At 44.4% G+C, this 26,314-nt stretch overlaps 1 protein-coding gene across 1 annotated transcript in view; it reads right to left on the bottom strand.

The window, feature by feature from the left end:
- UBTD2 (ubiquitin domain containing 2) overlaps positions 1 to 25,846 on the bottom strand; it is a 53,827-nt gene extending 27,981 nt beyond the window's left edge. The window contains exon 1 of the mRNA XM_084295160.1: positions 25,735 to 25,846. Coding sequence (XP_084151286.1) covers positions 25,735 to 25,804 — 70 coding nt within the window. The 5' untranslated portion in view covers positions 25,805 to 25,846. The remainder of the gene's footprint in view (positions 1 to 25,734) is intronic.
- Between the last annotated feature and the right edge of the window lie 468 nt (positions 25,847 to 26,314).

Below are 26,314 nucleotides of genomic sequence, written 5' to 3'. Positions count from 1 at the left end.
TTGCTGACAAGCTGCAGGACCTCGCTTAAGAGCAGCCTTTCTACAGGAGGAACAACCACAGCCCATTCCTGTGGCCTCGCAGATGTTTTCCTTAGGCTGGTCAGAGGGGTTGCTTGAGAAGAGACTACAGATGCTCTTTATCCTCCCGGATGCCCGACCTGAAGGATGCCTCCTGCACTGCTTCTGCTCCCCCTCCAGTTCAGTCAGACCCACCTACACGCACGGCACACTGAGCACAAACTGGAAACACCGTTTTTAGGACTTGCTGTCATTAACCTAGAGGGACCTTGGCAGAAGCAACAGCTAAGATAAGATGCCCTGATAATTACCAGCTGCAAAATGAACTTCCCAGGGCTCAGCATGCAAAGGAGGAAGATGTGCCTGTGCAGTTAGACAGTCCAGGGTATGGCAGGGGTCTGGGCAGAAGGGCTGGTAGTGCCATGCAGCAGGCTGCAGAAGCAGAGGCAGCCTCACCTGAGCTCTGTATCCACGTGTCCACACTTCTGCCATTCCCACACATGCAAAATCCAAGCACTGCTCAAGTCTCCTTCAAGTCAAGCATCCCTTCTAAGCCTGTTTCATCCCTCGAAGTCTTCAAGGGACCTAAAAATACTTCCAGACAAGCACGTAGGCTGTCTCCGCCCCATCAGCAGCTGCACATAGCGTGCTTTCACTTCCCAGGTAAAGAACAGCCCTGGATCCTGGAGGCAGCCACTCCTGCCTGTCCTGCTAACCTCAGCTCTTGAAAAACTGCCAAGTCGTCTTTTTTTCAGAAAAGACACATTTCTCCAGTCCTCAGACTATTTTTTACCATGAATCGTGAAGGTTTGTTTCCTCTCCCCACAGCTTCCCGTCAAAGCAGGGGAATCAGCGTTATCTGTGCTTCTTTTGAGTGAGCTTATGCAGATAAATCCAGATATTTAAATCAGTTTCTTCACAGAATGTCAAAAAAAATGTCTAAGTAGAACTCTTTAAACAGCTGTTGTGTTTGCTATGTCACTATCGCTGCGGATCAGAGCACTGCTGCCTGCTCTCGAGGCGGGCCAGATGAGCAGAAGCAGCTGGTAATGGAAGAGTCTCATAATAAATACCAACATCCAGCTAAAGCATTCATAATTCCTAGTTTATATACCCATGAACTGTAGCACTCGATAATCAAATTGGATAATATTTCTGCCCCAACGGGCTGACTGTCAAATCAAATAATACAAATGCAACAGCCGAATGAGACATCAGGCAACTGACACCCTCCACAAAAGGCTAGGTAGATCTCTTAGTTGTGAATTTGATTTTCCTGCTTCCCTGCTAATAATCACACTGGTAAACCCCTAAGACAGTCCACAGGATTTGGTCCATTTTAAGAGCCTCCTGAAGCTGAGCTACAACATAACCATCTGGGGAGACATCCCCTTTGCTTTCAGTCAACCTCCCGTCAGCTTCTTTCCTCCCTCCCCGTTTTTTCCAAGCATCTTTCACCTATTCCTTAGGACGAAGCAAGGAGTAACATTTGGCTTACGTTAAAATCCATGCAAATGCTCCGCAGTGAATTTCTTCCTTTTCTTTTGAAACAGAAGCATATGTTGCTTGCAGCGTAAGAATTTTGCTGCTCTTCTAAGAAAACACATCCAAATTTGGCCAAAGCATGCATTGGAAACATCTCCACGGGCACCTAATCCACCAGGGTGGGGAGGGCTTGGCAGCACAGATCTCAGAAGACTTACGGACTGGTCCAATGCTGTTTGGGGGCTGAAGACCCAACGCTGCTGATCATGCATTTGCAAGCAGTTGCGTACAGGAGCTGCAAGAATAGGGCCCTGCTTTGCTTTCAGCTCTGTAGACTCACAGAAAGTACATTGCACATCAAGAAATGAGCATGGGAAGACTGGCATGGAGGTCTCCTCAGCCTGGAGCAGGAGTTAAGAGCAGATATGGGCAAACGTTAGCAGAGAACATCAAAATGTTGAAGTGCCAACAGTATCGGGAGAAGGTGGGAAGATATGATAATTTTCCTTTTTTTCTTTTAATATGTAAGAGATGGAAACAACTGTTTAAGTGTTGAGAGATGAACGGTTTGGAGTAACTGTGTGGAACAGTGCAGGAACACGCAAAAGAAGTGCAAACGAAAGGGCAGAAAATTAACAAAACTGTCTATTTGGATAAGAAAGATGAGACATTTTTCAAGAACTGCTCTCAGTGGAAATGGGAGGATTGATGACTGCCAGGCTCCATGGGTGGAGGACAGAAACGATACTCCATCGAACAAGATAGACCAAGCTCTGCAGAAGCAGAGGCCAGCAAGTATGGCACACAGCTCCCGTGCAGCTTGCTTAAGCTGTAGGCATGCACAGCCTCAACAGAGGAAATGATATCCTCTCAGGGAGAAGCAATTTGAGAAACAGCAAAGAGTAATTATTTGAAGACAGTCATGAGAAGCTAGCTGAATATTACACAAATTGAACTAATCATCAAAAATATTCTTTGCAAAATTGCTTTGCGGTTGAGGATTGATTACTAACAAATTACTTTTCAAAGACAAATGAAATGCAAAGTAACAGTTTGCTACCTATAAAGTTCCTTTTAGTAACAGTCCCAAGGGCTTCCCTCCCCAAAATCAGTGAATAGTACTCTACTCTATCATCAAATGAGTCTCATTTTAAATCTACATTGCTCCAATTTCTTCATAAGCTATCTTGTAATTTGGTATCAATATCTAGATAGAATTTATCCCAATCATTTTTTTCACTCCATCTGTGGCATAATCCTTCCAGGAGCAGAATTACAATAGGGGTTAGAGGAAGGTACAAAGGTTAGGTGCAGAAAAACAAAAATTGAAGAGGGGGGAGGGGGAAATGCATTGCACCTAAGCTGCAGACAATTTGAATTACATTGTCACACAGCCTCGCACAATCTAAATTACTTTAAGTAGCACAGGCTTACACGACAACGGGAAAACAGCAGAACCTTATCTGTTTATTGCTAGTTTTCCATATTTTTTCTGTAGAAGGTTACATTTTTGCAAGGCAAGAACAGTATTTTGGAAAGAAAGCGTCCCTGGGCAGTAGTAAAAGATTTTCAGCCTTACAAATGAAATATTTCACTGAATAATCAAATTTTCATAACGAGAAGGAACATCAGGATTTCATAAGAAAACATCTATTAGGACAGTCTTGAGAATATTCAGAGTAGTGTAATGCATCTGAGGATGCTGTGGGGCTGAGGGACTGGGAAAGCATGAACTTACCAGATGTTGTGCATGTACATGCATCTGTGTAGGTCCATCTATCTGTTGATGCTTGAAACTAAGATTTAGGCTTTCTAATGAAGGGAGATTGGGGAATGAATGCCACAAGAAAAACTCCATTTCCCAACAGGAATGAACACAAAAATTACATTTCTTGGTAGAAATTCAAGTTACATATTTGAATAGACGTGTCATAAAACATAAGGTTACAGACAAATCCGAGTTATAAAGGCGTAGGCAAAACAGTCAAAATTAAGCCACGCAAGTAGTAAACTTGTGGTGTGAAGATTTTTAGAGCAGCAAACCTAATAAGGACAAACTTGTGCAGAAGAATTAAACCCACCAAGCAACCCCAGGGCTATTTCCCCATTCTCCTCCCTGAGAGGAGGCGAAGGAAGAAAGAAAAAGATGGAAAAGGGGAAGAAGCAGTGGAGGACACGGGACTGATCACTTGAAGCTGGGTCTGCACTCTTCTGTGAGCAGCCTGCCAGACACTTCGTGGGCTGGTGTTCAGTGATGTGGTCCCCCTGGGGATGGGGAGACACCCACTGTGGGCATCATCCTGACACAGAGCTGGCAGGGCAAACAGCACCACGTCCCCTGATGGCTACTCACCGGTGCCAAGACCATAGGTGTTGCAGAGCGCTGCTCGAAGGGGGAGCAGGGAACACGCCTGCCCTGTTTCTCCAAGTCTCTCCTCAACTCTTACCAAGCACCTTCCTCCAAAACCAGCTAATCGCACAGAAACAAGCGTAGTGAGTAAAGCGCAAGTCACACTGGTAATTACAGTCAGCTCTGGACAAGTCACGCACAAGGCACTAAATCTTTGCAGAGTCAATCCAGAGGCTTCACAGCATGAGATACAAAACCCATGAAAGGACGAGGGCGTATGAATGTGCTGGACAAAGAAGAAAATTGACTCTAATTACCAGCTATTACACTGTATTTTCCACCGCTCCCATCATTTTCAACAGGAACTGCAGAAGAAATCGAGAGAGAGCCTGGTATTTCCAAGCAGCTCATCACCTCTCACATTTCAAAGGAGCGAACAGCATTGCAGCAAGAAATAAAAAGCTTCAAAGTTGTGAGATCTGCTCCCTCCCTGACCGTACACCACATCCAAACGTCCCGTCCCACCCCAAAATGCACACACGGGCTCCATCCAGATCGCCAGGGGCCTTGCCACTCGCTTCACGCTGGGATGTGCTGTGATAAGGTAGGTGGCCTTTCACACAACCCTGAAACCCATCAGTGTATTTTGTCTAGCAGCGGAGAGCCAGCTGGCAAGAGTAAACTTCAGCCTCTGGTCTGTTCATTCAGATTTTATGAGGATGATTTCTCTGCTTCCAAGGCTGTGAGAACAGGCTGGCAAAACCTGACATTTACAAATGCTCAGAATAAGCACTGTAGGAGAGAGCAATAATGCAAGAAAAGCCAGTGTGAGGTTCTCTATTGTTATTTGCCTCGACTTCTCATACTGTTTTTCAAAGGAAATTTTTCACATTGGTCTGCCACCAAAAAAGCTCAGCATTATTGCCTAGCCTTAGTTCTGTGGCTTCATTATCAGTCTGCAAAAGCTGCAAAGCATATTATGGTTACTGCTGGGCCCTGCCTGCTCAGCTGGCTTCCTGCTGGAAGCACAAGCAGAAAATTTTCTGATTATCTCAATTAAGGTTTTGATATAACGTCTCTTCTGACAGATGAAGATGTCTAGGGGAGCAAACACCCCTGCAGAGTCACCACCTCAAATCAGCTCCTCCATCAAGGGGAGGCTGCAAATAAGCCGGAATGCTGCCAGGCAGGGTGATGGGATGGCCAGGTGATGCCCACCTGTCCTGACTGCACCCCATTGGAGCCATCTCAGAGCCATGAATTCTGTTTCTGCAGCAGGTAAGGAGCACAGCAGTGGTGGTACTGACTGCACAGTGCCAGCTTCAGCATCCCAGTGATGCTCAGAGAGCTATGGTGAATGAGCATCAAGGGACTGCCCAATTACCTTTCAGTGCTGTTTACACTAGAATTTAAACTACTCCTATCTACCACATATAGGAGTAGGTTTCATGTTTTCAGCAGGACGCAAAACAGGATTAGATTGACCCACCATTAAGGAAGCTGTCAGCAACACGAAAATATTCTGTTTGACATGGGCTGCATTACACGGTTTAAGACTTGATCACAGTTGAGAGTTTCGCACCAATACAGCTCCTCAGTGCAAACAAAAGTCACAGTACACCACACGGTGAAGTTGGAAAACGTGGTGATGCAGCGGGCAGCTTGTGTGGAGCCTAACAAAAAAAACCCAAGGCCCTCTGTCTCCCATTAGGAGGAAGAATAGGATTCAGCAACTTCATTTTTAACATACCGAAACCCTTTTGTATCTTCCCCTCTGTTCAAACAGAGGAACTTGAGACACAGCAGCTCAAACTGCACTGTGATGGTTCCTCTGGCGGGTCAGCTGCGTGCCCGCTGGTGGCGATGACAGGAGCACCAACTTGCTGCTCCTGCCAGCAGGGATTTGATGTACCAACCGATCTAGTGCTCCCAGCTGCAAATGGATGCTGGCCTGGCTCAGAAACCCCCTTCTCTCCTCAATCATGTACTCTCTGTGACCACTGTGCAACAGTCACGTATATGAACTGCTAAGGAAAGCTTCAGACGTTTACTGGAGGCTGACATCTCCCATCAAAAAAAAAAAAAAAAAAAAAAAAAGGATTACAATTGAAGTGCTGCAAGCTTTTCTCTACAAGCTAACAGCCAAAACCTGCATGCTTCAAGCAAGACAGAAGTCGGCGTCTGGCTCAGCACAGTTTAAACTGAAGCTTTGCTTTTATGGAGGCCTTGGCCACGGGAGCCGTGCAACTAGTGCAAGCCTCTGTCACACAGCCACAGGCCGACCACACAAGGTCATCAGAAATTCTCTGAATTTGCTAAGTGACAGACAGGGACATCTGCTGTACATCTGGTCTCTATTTAATGTGCCACAAGTACTTCCAATACTAGCACAATTTTCATTTAAGAAAAAAAACATTAAAAAAAAAAATAAATCAAAGGCAGCCTTATCAGACGTCCTGTCAGAGTTACAGAAAAGATTAGGCTAATAATTTTCTTTAAACAATGCAGCCAGCTCCACCCTGATTAGGTGCAAGGGCGCTGAATGCCAGCAGAAAAACCCTCAGCAGCAGCACCACGTACGGGGTGTGTGCACTGACTCTGCAACTTCTGAGGACTCTCTGGGAAACACCGTCGGTGAAATTGCTTCCTTACAAAAAGAAACCCAGATTTCTTTAAACTTTAAAACCAAGCGAGGTCCCAGAATCTCAGGAGGCCCCCCTAAAGTAAGATCTGGGAGGAGCTGCAGAAGCTAGCACCAATGGTACTGAAGAGTTCAGTGGGCAGGGATCTTCAAGGATCATCTTGTGCAACTGCCTGACTTCTTCGGGGCTAACCAAAAGATAAAGCACACTAATGACATTCATGTTAAGAACATAATATTCACATTAACATGTAAAATCATGTTAATAACATTTTCATATCCCATCTCACCAGTGTTAGTTTGCATCAGGCTACGTTGCTCTGAGCCTTCCACACCAAAACCTGAAATTTCACACAGCTCGTTGTGCTGTGTAAGGTATAGTGCCCGTGGCAAACAATATTATGGTCCTAGGAGAGTTTGCATGAACATGGCACTGCTGGCCACGCCACTTCTGTGCACAGAAGTCACACACTCCAAAAGGGAATGAATAAGAAAGCCTCCGAGGTAACTGCTTTTACAATGACCAGTGATTCAATTAGCTTAGTTACAGGACCTAACACCATGGCTTGAATTTATTCCCGTGTCATAGTCATTGGCAGGGATAGAGTTTCACATTAGCCAATTAACTAAATGCACTATTACTGTATCTCAGCTACTTAAGCTCATCAGTTAATTAAGAGATCAGTATAAGCTGAAAATAGGAATCTTACCTGACACACATACCAAACATGCGTTACCTTCATGATTTAATTTTACAGTTCTGTGGTATGTTCCACGAGTGCCATTTGGAAAACCAATTGCTCAGTGTAAGGAACAGGCAAGATGCACAAAAGCAAACATTTAAAGATTCAATCAGCAGGCTGTGTTTCTTGTACTTGCTGCTTTACTAAGCTCCATTTTCCGTGGCAGTTTTTCCATGAGAAAGTTACTGTTTCAAATTAATTTACAAATTATTTCTTTATCAATGTTTAGATGCTTTCCACTTGCTTCCCATTAACAAGATATTTTATCTTGGTGTCTAGCTGTAACCTACCACTCATTTTCCCAGGACTCCACCCCAGCAATTTGGGAGACGTGCTTCTGCCAGCACCCGCTGGACCAGGCAGGGGCAGACGGCAGCGTGCCGATGTGCAATGGGGGGGTAGGATGCTCCCGATGCTCCTCAAACGTCAGGCTTCTTTCTGTGAAGTCATCTCTCATCCATCTCTTAACAATAGGTGGTAAAATCTTCTTTAATAGCTGTCAAATCAGTCCTGCCATATGCAGGACTATCACGAGTGATTTAGGAGCAGAAGTTCTTCAAGTTCCCTGCTCGCTGTTTACCCTTTAAGGGTGCACAGCACAAGTCATCACACCTTAACATCACTCAATGCTCCTCCAGAACACAGACCTGCTTTTCTGCCTATCACAAAACCTATCTTTTGGGGTTGTTTGTCCTTCCTGGCATGCTTAAGGCCAAAAAAACACAGACTTGCAAGGGTGAGACTTCATTTCTGAGATGGGTTGATTAAAACAAGACAAACCACCCCCCAAAGCCAAACAACAAACCCTGTATACTTCAACTGCCCAGAAGCACAAAAGGCTCTTCATCCACAGAGGTTTCTACGTGCTTCACTAGCAAGAGTCACCCTCCTCTCCTGCTGTCTTGCTTCCCCTTAGCAAAAAGGGACTCATCACAAGATTAACAGATCAGTATGAGCACAGAAGCTAAATGACCACATCACTGAGCCTCCAGGTGCTCCCGAACAGCGAGATACCACAAGAACCAGATCCATTTTAGTTTTCATCCATTTGACTGCACACACTGAACCCCTGCAGGGCAGGAGTCTCACAGAACAGCGGCTTAATGCCCCAGAGAAAAACAAAAACACTTGTTCACTTCTAGTCAGTACTTTCTGGATCCACAAGCCAGTTAATAAGCTTGAAAATTTATTCATAGACGAACCAATGCTCACAGCCTAAGCTAACTCCAGACTTCTATTCGACAGCGTGTCATGTTAAACAAGGAGGGGGTGTCAGGAAAAACCATGTGAGATGCAAGTTGGATCTTTTGGTCAGTCATTCTCCAGGCACTCCAGAACCTAAGACTGGAGAAAGCTCAGTAACTGGAAGTCTAGGAATCGGTGTAAAGGCCAAGCAGCAACAAGAGCTTACAGAGCAACATCCAGACTTCTCAGACAGCTACTAATACAAAGCTATCAGTAGCTGCCTTGGGATGCCAAAGTCTGCTCTTCCCAGTGCCCCCATCAGAGGTTATAATGTACTGTGAAGAATGACTGAAGACAAATTTGGGATCTGCTTGAAAATTAACTGCTGTCAAAAATTCCGGTGGGGCCAATCCTACCTTTGATTTTTATCCCAGGGGAAGGATAGGAATTTGCATTAAAATACTGTGTAACAGCCAGAGAAACTGAAGTGGATGCTGGAATCTGATTAAGTGTCTGGATCAAGTGATGAAACGAAAGACATTACTTACAGGAGCTTGAGAGGACCCCAAAAATCAGGACCTGGCTAAAGCAATTGACTGACAGCTCTGTTCTCTGGCTGAGGATGCTGGAGATTATGAAACATGGGAAGAAAAAAAGCAAAACCCTGAAAGGAAAGCAGTTCAATATGGGAAGCTCCAGAGTAGGATCTCCTGACAGCATGGGGACAGGACAAGAGACGACTTTCTCTCAAGTTTAAGTGAAGCTGGGTAATTTCCTACTACTACCTGCACCCTGAGGCAGCACGGTGCCACCAGGTCTCCTGTACACTGCTACTCCACTCTTAGATGGTGACATCCGTCCTCTTGCCTCTCATTTCCATGGATATGCAAATATGCAAGTCATGGAAGAAAGGTTAAAGCATGCCAGGAGTTGAGTTTCTGCTGCTGAAACCAAATTTTAACCATAATATCCAAAGTAGAAAATTTTAGGGAAAAACAAACGAAGTGTTACAGAGCATCAGAGGGTTCAACCCACAGGTTTAAAGCTCCCATTTGTTTTTCAGTACTTTGAGGAAGGGAAACAAATCACACCCACGAATTAAAAATAAATAAATAAATCTTTCAGCTAACTATTCTTCTGCAGTCAGACTAAGGGCTTACTTTCCATACCATTTTACTATGTAATTAGTAAGTTTAATGATAATAATTGCATCATTAATTAGCACAATTACCTTGGAGTAATCCCTATTTTGGTGACAAATGCAGAGAATTTTGTTCACTGCTTGTGTATAACGCAAGATGACAAGAACCAACAGCATACAAGGTTAACGTGAACAAACTGCACTCAAAGGTTTGGCGAGGTGATTTTTTTTTAAGCAAAGGACAAGATGGGCATATTCTACAAGTTCAGTTCACTTCTCAGTGTTGTTCTGATTAACACTGATAGAATTTATGGGACTGGGTGGATGTCAGAAAGTCTTTCAAGAACTTCCTTAGCAGGTGATGCTTCAGAACAGCTCAGTATGGGGAGGTTTTGGTAACTGGCATCTGCAAGCAGGACTGCTCTAAAATGGCACAATTACACTAGTTACTAAAAATGCTCAAGATTTTCAACTTCGAGACCTAGCTGCCTTTTGAAAAATGATGTCTATATTACACATGAAAGACCCTTAGACAAAGAATTCCTACTTCTGAAGTATATTTTTTGTTCAGAAAGCCATATTTAACCTAGAGTCAGAGACAATTTATAATACATTAGGATACTTAGCGCACTGCTTTGTTATTTAGGAATCTATCATCCATCTTCCTAACCTAAAATGAAAAATGTACACAAACATTTACAGGTTGCAACAAAGGCTTGTCTCTCTCACATATTCAGGCAAAAAAGCCTTACTCTTAAACCAGAGCACTTGCACAAAGTAGCCTTAAAATTACATCCATTCAAGGCTACGTTAGCTCCCTCTGGATCTACTTAGAAAAAAAAGGCAGGCATATTATAGCCTATGGTGGGGGATTATTGATGCAATCCAACCTTAAGCATTTAACTGCGGGTGTTGAAATTAGGAGCATAACCTTCTGCCTTCGCACAGTCAGCAAACCCCAGCGCACAGCTCAGCTCCTGCTGCGAGCCTCCTGCGGGAGCCTGCTGCTCTCCCTGAGACAGAGGGACCGAGGAGCAGGCCAAGGAAACTGCCCTCTCCGTTTAAATTGCTCGAATTAAGATAGATTAGAGTAGCCAGAGCCCTTCCACCTTTAGCAAATTAATTTGATCTCCTCCAAAAGTCCCCGAGCGCACAGGTCTTTAGCTCTATTAATGGCCTGAGCGATGCTCGCTCTGTAACGAAGGGCACCCTTTCCGACAGACGCAACAGCACTTCACTTAAGTAACTTCTCTTCCTTTTAAAGGAAGGGATGACTGCGTAATGTGATTTGATTTAAAATGCATTTAATTCTCAACAACTCAGAGCAAGCTAAAAACTCGCAGTGCAATGATTGTGTTGGCAAAGGTACCAGCCGCTGTGTTCCCAGGCACAGCTGAACACGGGCTTGCACATGGGCTACCCTCATCTCTTTTTTTAAAATCTGTTCACCATAACACTCAAGGGAGCTTACTTTTCTCATTTTACCATCTATTCATAAGCAGAAATGGTATTGTTTGTCAGGAAGCATGCACCTTCCTTTCCTTGTCCTATAATTTAAGTAACGAGTGTCATAACAGCAGGTTAAACCACGTGCACGTTGATTCTGAACTTCAGAGTCAAGCTCCTGTAGGAAAAGTCTGATCCTAAAATTAAGGCAGAGCTCATCATTGTTAGACAGACCTTTTTCCTCATCCCTTCTCCCCCTTACCTGATGAGAAAATACTTAGCTTCGAGTGTAAGAATGAGAAATTTCGGCACGTAATGAGGACGAGAGCATTAGCAAGATTTTTATTTCAGCCACTTAAAAACAATAGCCCAGAGCTCTCATGGGTTTCTTACATTTGTTGCAGATACACAACGATTTTATTTAGGTGTAGTGACTGCTGAAAGCACTGAACAAAACGCTGGTTGCTGGTTCCAGCAGAAAAAGGAAGAATTCCCCAAAACAACCGGCTGCAAGTGCATTTGTGATCCGCCCAGCCTGCCGTACTAATTGCTGTGCTCTAATGAGCAAACTATGCACACCAAGTGCTGCTTCTGCAGCTCTGAGCAAGGGCGCCTTGGCTCCAGGAGTGCTTTTTGGACAGGACCCGTCAGAGCCGGGGCTCCAGGGCTGCCTCCCTTACAGTAGCAATCACATTGTGAACACGAAAAAAAGCCATTCAGGTCCCCCCAGTGAATACCGCGGATACACAAAGGAAGTATTTAAGCTTTCTTGCTTTCAGAAGCCTGTATCAAACTAAGAATCAAAAACGTACAGCCAGGATTGGAACCCATCAATCCAGCCCTGTTATCACAGGCAACCTGCAGGCAGAGATTTTCCCAACAGCAATTTCTCTCTCGCTACTTTTTAAGCTCTATTTTTGGTTCACAGAACTACGGCCAGCGTTCAGTACCCTCCCTATGCCAGCAATATTTAGGCACTACTAGCAACAGAGGCTATTAAAAATAACCAAAAACGCAGCAAGAAACAAGAGATTCCTTTGCTGTGAGAAGAGCAATCTTTGCTGGGGTATGTCCAAGATGAGCGAATGCAAAATATTTAGGGACGGGTGGAAAAAGTCACCGAGGAAGAATAATCCGCATTTCGTGTTCTTTTCATGCTACACCTGAAAGATTGATTTCCCCTATTCCAAACCAACTTCTATTTTTATGACCGAGCTGTAATTCCCCTCCCCAGATCTCAGCATTTTCCTCTCAGCTATCACAGAATAGCTTGCGCCTTCTGATTCATTCGGTATGAACTCGGTAAAAGAAAAAAAAAGGAAAATGGCACACTATTAGCTAGAAATCTTTTTCGAAACATCTATTCCTAGATAGTGAATATTTGCCAAGATTAGATTTTCTAAGCACCTATACTGAACATGCCTTGATGTCACACACCTCCTCTTCCCTTCTAACCCCCTACACGTTAGATAGTTGTAAAAATAATGAAAAACATCAAATTTATACTGAGTCAGGTGTAACTATTTTTAATCTAATTTTCAAGGCAAGGATCTCTTAAATCTTCCTGTAGTCCTTAGAATCAATACAAAATATTCACGGCCCAAAAACATTCACTGAAGTACCCTAAGATACATTTTGTAGAGTCAAAACAGCATTGGCAGGAGTTGGGTTTTTAGTGAGGTTCTTTACAGTTTTTTTTTTTGTTTTTTGTTTTTTGTTTTTTTTTTTTTTAAAGAAAAGAATTAGGTGCAGATGGGGACAGGTACAGAGAATGGCCCCCACTTAAAGAGAACTGTAGAAGAAAATCTGTCATACTGCCAAAACTTATGCTTTCATCTCCTACTGCAAGAAATGGATTTCAGACCTAAACTGAAAAGAAAAAAAAAAAAATCCCTGTTCAGAAGAAAGTGAAGACAGAATCCCTTCATATCCAGCAGGAAGATACACGGCTTTGGGGTTCAGAATCAGCACAGAAGGGTGGACCGCTCTGCTCCCTTCCCTGCTTCCCTAAATCATTATCTAAAAATGCAAGAGAAATCCAGATTTTTTAAACAAACATAAAAATTACCAAAAAATATTTTTCTTTTTTCTCCTCAAGATGAAAGCCCATCTAAGATTCAACAATATTATTAGAAGCCAGATGGATTTACCATAATCTAAACGTGTATATAAACAAAAGCTGAAAAACAGCAACAAAGCAATTTTTGGCATTTACATTACCAGTAACTGGAACAGCAGGATCAGATCCAAACTGTCCCAAGCTTTCAATCCAAGCTGCCACCCAAGGAAACAACTACAGCAGGCGTGTTTTCAGCGGTCACACTGCTTGGAAAAACTAATCCCAGAGCATTTAAAGACGGGTCAATGAAGTACCTGGCACTCAGTTAATCAATGCCAAGTGCATTTCCAAAGAGCAGATAATAATGTAGTATCAGCCACAAAGGGAAGAAAAAAAAAAAAAAAAAATGTGCATAATCTGAAGGTTTTGACCTGTGCAAAAGCTAAAGATGAGCATGAGAAAAATGCACCAGGAAATGTTCCTGTCTAGGATAGCATTCACCAGAGCTATCCTAGCTGAGCACAGCCCATTCATATGGGCTCATTTTTTAGCATCCACGCTGACTTTCATACATAATAATCTGCACTAAAATATCTTGTTAGAAAATACTTGCTTTCTGAGAAACTGTTTCATTTCTTAGCTTTAAATATGAACAAGTGAATCTGCACTGGAACGTGTCCAAATAAGAACAAGAAAAGCGGTGCAGATACCCAAATCTGACTTGCAAGGCAAGAGTTCCTCCAGTTGGAAAAAAATCCTCATTAATTTATGATAATGAAAGAAGACGTGAAGGAGGGAAGGGTGACTGCACTGAGCAGTTAGAAGCAGACTTTATCAATGGAAGATGAATTCAGCTTGGAAATTTGGCAGGGAGAGCAATCAGATAGTGACAGCATACTTGAGTAGGCAAACCTGGAAATAGTCTAAGAGAAGATTAGGTCGGCTGGTACTGGGAATATTCTGCTTGACACTGCACTGAACTAGAAAATACAGATGCCTCTGCCAGCACTGCTATCTTGGACTTTGTGCAACCTCGTATAAATATGAAACGTCATTGCTAAAAAAAAAAAAAAAGCCAACAAAAAACTCTCGTTAACAGGTTTGGTTATCAAATAGCAGCTTTCACAGTGTCTCTCCGTGTAGTTTGCCAAGAGACATTAACAAGGTGGGACACTTGCAGGAACCGAAACACTTCCTCCCCCACCCTCCAGTATCTATAACATTTTCCTAACTAATGTGGAGCTTAATGCAAATTATTAACTCTTGGTAATAAGTTTCCACCACAAAAAGATAAAATGCTAATGTTGGTTCTTCCCCAGTTGTGCAGCATGCCGTTCCTCCCCCTGAATATAATCAACAGAAAGAGAATGTAACTGGAGTGAAAAAGTTGCCTTCCTAAAATACAGTGAAACACCTCACTTCCTTGGGATGGATGAAGCCGTAAGAGTGACATTGCAGAAGTGAACAATTAAACTTGTTTGTTTTCAGATCCAGTAAGTTGAGGAAGTTGTGGTAAGTGCTGTTTTAACTATGTTTACATATAAATTATGGACAAAAAGTTGTTCCTTGAGAACTGATCACGAGTGATCACATCCTGGGGCTGATGAAGGAAACGGGGAGAGTGAGAGAGGCCACCCACCGTGCCCATGCCATCACCACTCCTACACATTAGCTAGCTCCCAGCAATGGGGTGGGCACAAGGGTGGTGTTCCTTTCGAGCTTTACAAATTAACATAACTAATGGTAAATAAGCCAGGTAAGAACACCATAGCACGATGAAAAGATCAGGAATTAAAATGTTCACTTTTGATTGGGCCTATTTGACCAAAAAAACTAATGCATGGACAGCTCAGAAAATGCAGAAGTTGCTTCCAAGAAACCTGCAATGTTGCAGTCAGACTAAAATCTTTGGGACCTGTACTGTTCCTTTTGTTCCATTTATTCCATACCCATTGGCTTGCCCAACAAAGACTTGGTCTATGGCTACTAAAATAGTGTAATTCCATCTGTAAGCACAGTTTCCCCAAAGAAACCCATTTTAAACAAGAGCAGTAGGACAGAAGCCAATAGAGCACCGCAAGGTCGCAGCAAGTCACGAAACGCTGGAGTTTTCCTTTCGGCAAGGCTTCTGTCCATAAGAAACTAAATGTATGAAAGCTTTTGGAATTCTGCGTTTGGACAAACAGCATCATTTCCATAACGATCTCTTCAGGGTGGTAATGGCCTAGGCAGCTCTGTCGCTGTTTAGGAGCACCAGATGTTTCCACAGGGTTCGTACCATTTAAACACATGAAAACAGCCCCAGTATAGTTGAAATGGTTTTAGAGGTTTATAGGAAAATCAACTGTTTACTGGATTGTTTTTCCTCATATTGAGGAAAAAAAAAAAACACACTTTGAGTCTCTACTGTGTGTTAGAGTTTGAGGACTGGAGGGTTACTTACAGGACCCTCACGCTGGTACCGCCTCGCAGCGCCGATCCGCAACAGCCACGCGCTCTTGTTCTGACAGTGCTGCTGCTCCTTTCTTCTCCCAGAGGAGAGACTAAAACTCTGTATTCCCTCTTGTTCCATTCCGAAGGCGTTTCAGCTAAAGCCAAAAACTGAGCCTGTAGTATTTTTGGAGCTATTTTTGTGCTGTAATATCAGTGCAGCAGCTGAAGCGCCTTGGATATGTACAATGACCGCGTTTGTTTCAGCCGCGTTAAGACAGTGATGGAACGTTGCATTAAGTGCCATCAGCGTGAGGCTATACAATACGTGACTGATTTAAAGCATGTGACTTCAATCAAGCAATGTGATTTCAATACACATGCGGTTTTCCATTGGAATTCAAGCTGTTTTGGCACCAGAACTAGTTTTCGATTTGGAGAAAGATACAATGGAAATATACAGATGTGAAGAGCTGACATACAAATGAGTAAGAAAACTTATCTGAAATGAGCATTTAAACTTGTCTTAGAATAATATCAGATATTGATGAGCACTTCACACAACATACTGCTATTCAACAATTGCTTGTATTTATAGCAAACCATATTCTTTTAATGCAGTTCTCTAGGCACACAGCAAAAAAAATCTTTTTTAAAAAAATCAGTCATGCATTTTACCGAGCCAAGTCATCAACATGCATCTCAAGTCGGTTCCAATTTTGTTTAAAAAAAAGTTTAAATAGATATTTGACAGCTTTCCCCTTCTTCACCCCTTGAAGTGCTAACCCTCGGCTGGGACCCGCGATACCACCAGCCACTCAGTGGGTACGCTCCCTGCATGTATTTTGTGTGTGCTACAGACACACGATGCAAAGGAGGAGATCTGCTCGCTCTCGGGACATTCTGATCACGTCCCCAAGAGGCAACCACACCAAATCCGGCAGCAGCGAAGGATGATGCTAGTTAGAGGTGTGAAGGACTGGAGCGCAAAGCTTCAGCTGAACGTATGCTTAACTACCGCTGCCACCAAATATAGCTTCCTGAAGAATGCATCCAGCAAGCCTGAGCGAAATTGTTCGTCCAGCCTTCAGATAACATTTGTTGTCTCCAAACTATTTTCCTCAGACACTAAACCTTGCTTCCCATTAACATTTCTTTTCTCTCGCCTCCTCAGCCTTGCTTCAGCCCTTGTGCCATGGATCAGCTGCCACCAGAGAGCTGAACAGGGATGCAAGCATCCCTCCCCAGGACCCTGCACAGCTCAGCTCCCTGGGAAGAGACAGGGAGAGTGCAGTGCCACTCACAAGAGGGGCTCCAAAATGTTTGTTGGGTAAGAGCCCAACCAGAGCCCAGCACACGGCACTAAACACATTAATTTGACGCACGCAGCTTTTGCTTATACCCCAGATTAAGCAAACATGTCTGAATATGCACTGAAAGCATTAAGTTCAATACATATGACATATGCAGCGTTTCTCTATACCTCTGCCAAGAAATATTTGTTGGGGTACACACAAACCATGTGAATTAGCGATTTTTACTTCAACTATTTACCTTTTCACCAGCCAGACATTATCCTGCAATTGCCAGTGTTGTACAGTAGGCTCAGTCGCTCAAACAGCAGCACGTTGCCAAATAAAAATTGGCAGGAGAAAATGGCATTCACCAGCTGCAGGTACTATCCGATGTTTTGCAGGTAGTCTTTTAGAAAAGACTGTATTTATCCCTACAGACAAGAAATCACAGGAGATGATAGCTCTGCAGCAGAAAAATAAAACGACAAAGTAAATGCCAGGAGAGATCCTTCTCACGGATCCGGAGCGCCCTTGATCACAGCATGAGAGCAAAAATTGAGTTCCAGAATTGAATTTTAAAAATACAAAGGTAACAAGCTTCCAACCCCAAACTATTGTGCTCTGCTCCTGATGTAATTTCAGGCCCTGGGACTATTCTCAAAGAACATGCATCTCTAATGAGAAAAAGGTGAAAAATGACAGCAGACAATGTAGGAAGGCAGCACTCCAAGAATTATTTACAGTTGGTACAATTATTAGAAATTCTTGTTCATTAAAAGTTATGAATTATAAGATGCTTGCAATGAATGGTATTTTAGGTATTTATAGAAAAGTGTCAATAACAGGAGATTAATCATAGTAAGGGCAAACATTCCCTGTGAAACATGAAATATTAACATGCAATCTCAAACATTATAGATTACAGGCTATTTCATGGAAATGTTTTTCCCCAGGCAGAACCTGTTCTCACTGAAAACTACTGAAGTAGTCCTCACTAGCATTTGTGCAGGGCCTCCTCTTTCATGTTTGGGATTGTAGGAAAACCACATGATAGATCATGCAGAAACTCCCCAACCCTCCTCTCCTCTACCTCATCTTAAGCACAAGGATGCCTTTATATACACACGCACATAAAAAAAAAAAAAATCCTTCATCACATCTGAGTTTCGACAGAAGGGAAGAATCATTTCTTCAAAACCGTGCCTATCTCCTCCCACAAACGGCTTTCAAGCAGTGCTTTGAATTTTTCCTTTTAAATCATCTTCACTGAGGAGGTGGGGAGAAGGGAATAGAAAAGGACACTGGGAAAAAGAAGAACAGAGGAGCTGTAAAAGTGGTCTAATGCACAAGCACAGCAGCAAGGAGCCCCCCCTCTGTATTTGTACTTTATGAAGTGCAATTCTCAATTGCTTTACATTAGCTCCTAGCAGGTCAAATGGATGTACAACAACTGCAAATTCATTAACTGCGTGTTATTAGTGGCTTCTGCACTTATCACCTGCAGAATCTGCAGTTGCTCTGCATCTCTCACTACTGTGAAGTCTCCACATGACAGGCTGCTTATGTCATTTTAAATATTTAAGGTAGCCTAAGAGACTCCAGCCCCATTCAGCATTTAAAACGCAGTCCCATTTATTTCAGAGGCAGGAAACAGGGGAAAAACCATTTACACAGTTTGCACCGCCCCAGCTTTCGGCCATCGCTCATTTAAACAAACCTGCTCCAAGCCTGCCAGGAGCGAGAGCGACTACCTGGTAACAGCTGGGAGATCAGCCCAAGGTCAGCAAGGGGCAGAAGGTGTAAAACTCAGGTTCCAGCTGAACCTTAAACCACAGTGGACGTGGTGCATATTTTACTGCACGCAGGTCAGGACAGTGAACTCTCACGTTACGCTGAGCTGTAGGTGCGCGCCGTGGACTGGACGCGCAGCGTAACGCGAGCACCCAGGCGGCTTTTGGATGTGCTGCTCCGACAGCTGCTGCTGATCCGGGATAAATCAGCACGAGGCGCTGAACTCCATTCTGCACTTTTCACACTGGAAATGCAATTACAACGTGAGGGAAAAGCTTTTTCTTAAAAATAAACAAGCAATCCTCTATTTCTTCTGCTTCTCAAGCAGTGGAACATTCCTGTGCCTCCAAATCTTAGATTTCAGCCAATTTCAGCTGAAAATTATTTTTAATTCTTCCTTCTACTCCATCTGCTTCACAGAGCAGGTCACCTCGCTGATTTTGGGTAACTGAGTCCTGTCCTTCTCCCACCCCAGTCTCCTACAGCCATGGCACAGCTGATCCCCCAGGGAACGGATCCGATGTGCCGTGTCCTTGCTCCCAACACGCAGATCCACCTGTGCCATGCCAAGTCCCCGGCTACAAAGTCGCAATGCAAACTCCAAGGGCTTAGCATCTCTGTGAGTAAACAGAGCCCGGAGGTTTGCAGTTCGCAGAGCAAACAGATGACTGAAAGCCCCAAGTATATGCACGTAACGCTCTCCTCGCCCTGGCATCCACCCAAGGTCAGCCACCTTTCAGCACGCTTACGTTCAGCATCCCAAATGGGCAAGGCATCCCTGAGTACTGCCTCATCAGCCTGCTGACTGTGTTTTTACTATGATTAAAATGAATACAGCCGTCCAAATGGACTTGCTTTTAAAACTAGATATAGCAACATTCAGAGAGGCTTTATTTCATAATCTGACTTTTACAAAAGAAAGAGGAGACCTACAGAGCTTCCAGCTGGAAGAATTATAAACCAAACCTCCACAAGCTACACCCTAAGCACCTGCATGTAGGAAAGATGAAAGCGAATCAATGGCTCCTGCCTTTAAGCTGACGCTTCAGCAACATGCATCCAACAGATGCCACGCACAGTCTTCTTTCTCCCTGCTTCACCCTGGCTGCTGGGAGGCAGGAATCCCTGGAACAGGGATGCCACCAGCTCTGGGAAAGGGAAGCTTGGTTCTGCACGCTCGGCTGGACCTCTTGTCATGGACTATCCCACCAGGAATGGAAACCAAGACTCTGCTGCATTTTATTTCAGAGTACTTTTTTGGAAAGCCACAAGAGCATGGCAGCAGGTACTAGCACCTGGTCTCTGCAGGACAGGATGTCTGCACCACACCAGCCAAGCTCAAAAAGTCATCTGAATCTGATGAGAAAGAACAGGGAGGATCACAAAGCACCTACTGGCCCTCAAACCATGGTTTCCTGTGGCCGGCACAAGCAATTTGCAGAATTACGTGTTTGTGTGAGTATATATATATATGAACGAACATATGTATATACATATATATAAATACAAGCACACATACACCATTTAAGAGGAAAAAGTAAATGAAGTATAAGAATTTGCATCAGAGCAGTCTGAATTTTAAGGAAGTGACAGAGACACAGCAAATGAGTAACAACTGCCTAAAAATGTAACTGACAAATACAGTGCTAGCCTACAAGACGGGGTGAAAGTGCTTTTTACATAAAGCCCTTTAAGCAAAAAATGGATTGTGATGCTTAAAAACAAAGGAATAGTTGTATTCATTGCTAGAACAAGGTCATGTGGTCAGAAGTTCTTCAGATTTAGTTATATATTTATTTTTAAGAGCTGGGTAACTAGACCAGCTGTGGCTACCTTGATCCCTCCTTGTACCTGCAAGACTTGCAGCAATTGTCAGGACTCTCACAAAAGATCTGCTATAAGGCAGATCTTTATTTCTGGCTTCAGTTGCATTATAACTTGTGACTCATAAATTGTATTATTCAACATTCATATGAAAAATAATAGCTATCATATTACCCACTGTAATAAGAGCGGATTGCTGACTTTGAGTTTATTCAAACAGAAAACAAACAATATTTTCCATTTATCAAAAATCTCCAATGCACAAAGAATGTTCAATTCATTATATTTAATATTCAGGGAGGGGAGGATTTCATTGCTTTCAACACTGAAATCCCAAACAGAGAAATTAAAACAAATCACTTCATCTAGAAACCAAACAAACAATTACATGGAGGAACAATGCCAAAAAGGAAACAGAACAGCTGCATTAGTCAGCCCTTATTAACAGCACAAATAACACCTTATTTCATTTGCCACCAGTTACTTGTTATCACCTGAAAAACAAACGAGGTCTCTTGGGCTACAAATGAGAAGTGCCATACCAGCAGAGTGATATTCGGGTGCTCTCTGCGCTAGATCTACCGATCCTACCCATCCCAAGCAGGCTGTGGGTGCCCAGCCCTTAGGAAACCAAATCATTCATTAACAGCTACTTTTATTACACAGCCTTGATAAAACACACAGGTACTGCTGTGGAAATCACGAGAGATTTACAGCAAGTTGTGAAAACCATAGATATATATAAAATAAGGAAAGCTTAGTATACTTATTTATTTTTTTAAGGAAAGCCACAGTAAAACAACACCTAATGCCAGCTCTGAATTTAGCATTACAAAAACATATCCAGCACCTTATTTCAGGGTTGCATTACAAGGCAGCAGGAACTACCTGAAGCCTAGAACACCCTCCTTTAGGTAGCAGCAAACTCCCAGGAAGGTGCTACGTGCTGGCACGCGCTACCCACAGCTTGCGATCAACAGCCCAAACACTGCAAAACGCAATCTGGGAGATTCTTTGTATGCTGATACGCGGGGTCCGCACCAAATGCTCTTAACTGCTCAGTCATAAGAGCCTTGTTTAAAAACCCTGCGCAAGCTGTGCATGGGCCCACTGTATCAGCCCAATTGTGAGCCACAAATCTGACTACTTAATATGCAAATTCCCTTGGTCAGCCTGCCGTAGAGGCACCATGAAAGCAGTTATTGTAGCTTCAAATTAGACATGTGATGCGCAGCATTACACAGCACTCGACTGAAAATATTTAAGAAACTGTTGTCCAGTTCCCAAAAGCAGAGGTCAAGCTTGGCATTTGGCTTTCCAGAGCTTAATGAAGCGCCAGTACTATATCAAGTACTGCAGGAAGAATTTACGCTTCTAATATATTCTGGTGTGTCACTCAGATGGGCAGACCTATTTCCGCTTGTTCCTATTATCACTGCTGGGTGATAGGGGCAGCAGTAAAGAAGACAAATTTCAAACAGAATCATCGTCTTTTATAACAAAGAATAGCGATAAGAGCTCCAACAGGCAGGCTAACATCACATCAAGAGCACAGCAGCAATCAGACAGCTGCAGCCAAAAGACTTAATCTATAATGACTTGTCATGCCCGCGCTTCGAGACATTGGATTTCCTGCCCTTTCGTTACTCCACACAAATAACTGTCTCGCTGAACTTTACGAAGTCAGACAAAGTAATATGCAGCTTATAATAGGGGAAAGAGTTTACTGGGAGAAAATGAACTGGTTCATTTTTCTCCTTTCCCTTCACAAACTTCCCCCTCCTCCCCTCCAAAACGATGAAAAGAAATTTAAGAAGAGACCTCCAAAAAGGCCCTGCACGTGGGAATGCAAATTCCCTGGTTTATGCTAAACCAAACATAACCTGATAAGCTGTTAAACCATACTTACAAGCACAATACATGTTTCTCCAGCTGTTAACTCCTAACCCAATACTTCAGTGCTTTTCCTGAACGCACAGCTGAAGAAGTCACACAAGCTGTAAGTGGCCAGAGAACAGCTATTTCTCCCTCTACTCTCCATCCTGCAGAAATTCAGTCACCTTTAACACGGCACAGCAAGCAGAGATTGGTTGCTTGGCTCCTGAAAGCCTGGAATATCTGATGGGAGACAGCTGAGCTAAAGGGATGGGGAGAAACACCTGTGTCTATAAAGCATATAACCATCATCTTTTATTGTTCTTTTATCTCCTCTAAAGAGTCACCAATAAATTCATCTCATCATCTAGGACATACGCACACCACAATACAGCTCTGCTGGACTATAATGCACCAAGCTTTGAGACAGGAACTTTCTCTCTAAATACAGCAATATTCTATTAAAATGAAAACTCACGAAAAAGAGCAGTGGTAATGAAACAGCTGGTATCAATCTGAAAAGACCATTTCATTTCCAGCAGGATGGGCAAAGCAGCATCTGCTTAATTCTTGTTAAGTAACAGACTCCTCCTGCTTTGGTCAATGTGAGCAGAGACGTGCAGTGAGCGGGTACGCATGTAGCAGAGCTTGGTGTGTTTGATTAACTTATTCTTACACTCAGAAACACACCAAGTGCATTAAATAGTTTTCCGGGTAAATGCAAGCATCTCTCTGACCTTGAAAAACACCATAGGAAAAGACAAAGGAACAGCACACGGTCAGGGCACTGTCAGCTTTGCTGAGCAGCAGGGAAGTAACTGGAAGTGCCAGTGATTGACAAAAAGACCAGGGACAGTATGGGGATGTGACAAATTCTCATCTCAATTCCAGTGATACAATCTAGCAAGATTTCACCAGCTCCTCACAGCACTGTAATAGGTTGAGACTGGTAGGAATTAGACTTGAGATCTGGCTCCCAATTTTATGCAACATCAAGCATGCTATTACTATCTAATCAATGTCACAATTGCTTGGAATTCTTTAAAAAACTCTTCTGTTCTGGAGGGGAAAAAAAAAAAAAAAAAAAAAAAAGTTCCCCCAAAGCCAGTCTATCACTGGCAACGTTCTGGCTATAAGTGAGATGTTTCTGTTCTAAAGCACCTTCCTGAGATTTATAAAATGATGCAGCCCTGCTGACTGACAGCAATTTGAAAGTGATTACGCCGCACTAGGTCACAAAACAGGAGTTGGAGGAAATAACCCTTGTATTGGAAACAGGAATAGGCTGCCCTTCTGTCCAGCACTGGGCTCAAAATCATGTCCACTTGTGCTTCAGCTGTTTCCTTTCCTGATGTCTCAAGACATAAGCTCCCTCCAGAGCTCAAGTACTTAGCACAGGCACACACACAAAGAATTTGGAAATCTAAGGATTAGTGAAGGCTGGACTTCAGTGTCTCAGGAGTTAGATTTATAGAAGATGTGCTGAGGTTCCTGCACCTTAACACCCTTCCTCGCCCCCCCTTTTTTTTTGTTTCCTTTCAGAGAAGCAAGAACAGCTATGCAACATTACAAAACAGGCTATTGCACACTGTAACTCATTGTTTAAGACAGTCCTAAGAAGCACATAATTCAACCGAAATTTCATCACTTCTCACTTCAGCGAGACAACCTTAAGGAGCATTATCCTTAGAGCATGAATCAACATGAGCCAGCTGACATGCGTTTTGCATCTCTTACATCTTGGAAAACCCAGCTGCTGCTCTAATGCACCAAGTACAATAGGTTATTTAACCCAGAAGCCATAGCGTGCCAGGCCTGTAAACACTAGGCAGTAACATGCTCTGAGTAAGTCTACCCGGGACAACAATTTTTAGACAACTTGGACAAAAACTGTCTACCTCACGTACTGCTACTGAGCGCTTAAGACGGCAGCATTACTATTTTACAGCATCAGCAAAGTTCTGATTGTTTTCCCCATCTCATTCATTGGACAGCACAGAGAAGAGTGAGGAAATTAAACCACAGCTATTTCTGTGACATAATCTCACCTTGCAACACCTAGCTACTGAAGCAGGTCCCTGAAAAATTGTCAGCACAGCTTTTAATGCTATTTTTTGGTCAAGATTTTATAAGTACGTTACTACTCCTTCCATTCTTCTTCCTTGACATCTAGTATGCTCTGGTCCCTTACTTGCTCTTGCGTCTCTTACTGGTTGGTAAGTTTGCTTAGTACTTACGTAGTTTTTAGGTAACTTGCTTTTTTTAAAAATAAAAAGTAGGGGGGAGAGTAAGAAAGACTCACATTAGGCAAAGCTATAAAATTCCTTTTAATGTCAATGATGTGATTAAATCCTACACATCTGGACTTCCTGGTATTTCTGTGAACTATGTATCTGGCATTAATCAGCAGGTGGCTGCCTCAGATGTAAAAGCTGCGTTTTTTGGGCATTATGGAATAGCGATAAAGTCACTGCTGTGACTGAACACCCATCGGCTGGGCTGCCTGAGGTAAAAACAGACCAATAAATAATACTCCGTAAGGCACAGGGGAAGATGTAGATCTAGGTCAGCAGTTTTCAACCTGAAATCTGTGGACCCCGCATGTGCGAGGACTCCTTATCCAAGCGTCCTGTGGGTAGGCTGACTTTAAACGACCACACAGCAGACAGAGCTCTGCTGGAGAACATCAGGGGTCTGCAAACTGAAGACTGAAAAAGCAATCGCTCAGACGTTTAGGTAGAGAAAAAGCATAAAGGCTGAGGCCACTTACACTGCAGAAGGGTTTCCACACAGGCTGGGCTCGCTAAGGAGGTGTGTGCTTGCACATGAGCGAGCACACGCTGCTCCAGCAGCTGAAGTCCCTGGGAACTGACTATTTAACACGGGAGATCCAGGCTAGAGGAAAAGCATCCATCTTCCTCGGAGAGAATGAGGAAAAAAAAAAAAAAAAGCCCAACGCACAGCAGTGCCAGGACCTAAGTTATCTGAAGAATTATTTCCCACACACCACAAGGAGCCGAGCCCAAGGAAAACAAAGTTTGGGAGCCCTGGGCAGGCCATCCCCCCAGCCCCTGGTTATTTCCCCAGCACCGGGGCTGGGGGAGGGCAGGGGGGGAGGCTTCGTCCGCGTTCCCCGGGGCACCGGGGGGGGGAACGCAGCTCCCTGCTCCCGGCTCCATCCCGGGACGGCTCCCGGCGAGCGGGGACCCCCGGGAAGGGCTCGGAGCACCCCCGTAGTGCCCTCCCCGGGAAAGTTGCGGCCCGGCCGGGCGTGTGGTGGGGAGGGGAACCGGGCACAGAGCCCCGAGCACGGGCAGAGGGGGGGCACAGCGCTGCCCTCCCCCCAACCCCGAGGCTCCAGCCCCGGCCCCACCGCAGGCCCCGGGTCCCCTCGCGGCTCGGTGGGCAGCCAGCCCTTCCCCTCCCGTCCCCTCCGGGGCCCGGCTCTCACCTCCGGTGCCGTCCGAGTTCTCGTTGAGGCTGCCCGAGGAGTCGTGGTGGGAGCCCACACACCCGCCCATGGGGCCCGCAGACCCGCCGCTCCCCTTCTCCGCTCCCCTTCTCCTTGCTCCCCCCACCCCCCTCCCCCTAGGAGCCGAGCTCCGCCGCCGCCGGCCGGCCGGGCAGGCGCGATGGCTCCGGAGCCGCCCCCGAGCTCCGCAACGCCGCCTCCGGGGCGCGGCCTCCCTCGCACCGAGCGGCTCAGCCTCCAACGCCGGGCCCCGGCCGAGCCCCGGCCCGCTCTGCTCGGGGCCCGACCCGGCCCGGTGTAGGCCGCGGCGGAGCCTGAGGCAGGGCCGGGCCCGTCCCCGCCGCCCCGGGCGAGGCGGGTTTGGGGTGGGCACCCGGGGCCGGCTCCTCGCTGCACCTCAGGGTTCAGGCCCTGGGGTCGTGAGGGGCCTGCCCTGAGCTTGCTGTGCAGGCTGGGGCTTTCCTTCCCTCCCCTTCATCCCTGCACCCTTCACGGTTTTACATAGAAGGTGCACACACACTGAGATAATCACAGAATCACAGAATTTGTAGGTTGGAAG

Source organism: Netta rufina (assembly GCF_964035555.1).
Source record: "Netta rufina genome assembly, chromosome: 14".
NCBI classification, from domain to species: domain Eukaryota; kingdom Metazoa; phylum Chordata; class Aves; order Anseriformes; family Anatidae; genus Netta; species Netta rufina.
Note: the sequence above shows the minus strand (reverse complement) of the source record. Positions and strands in the feature narration are given on the sequence as shown.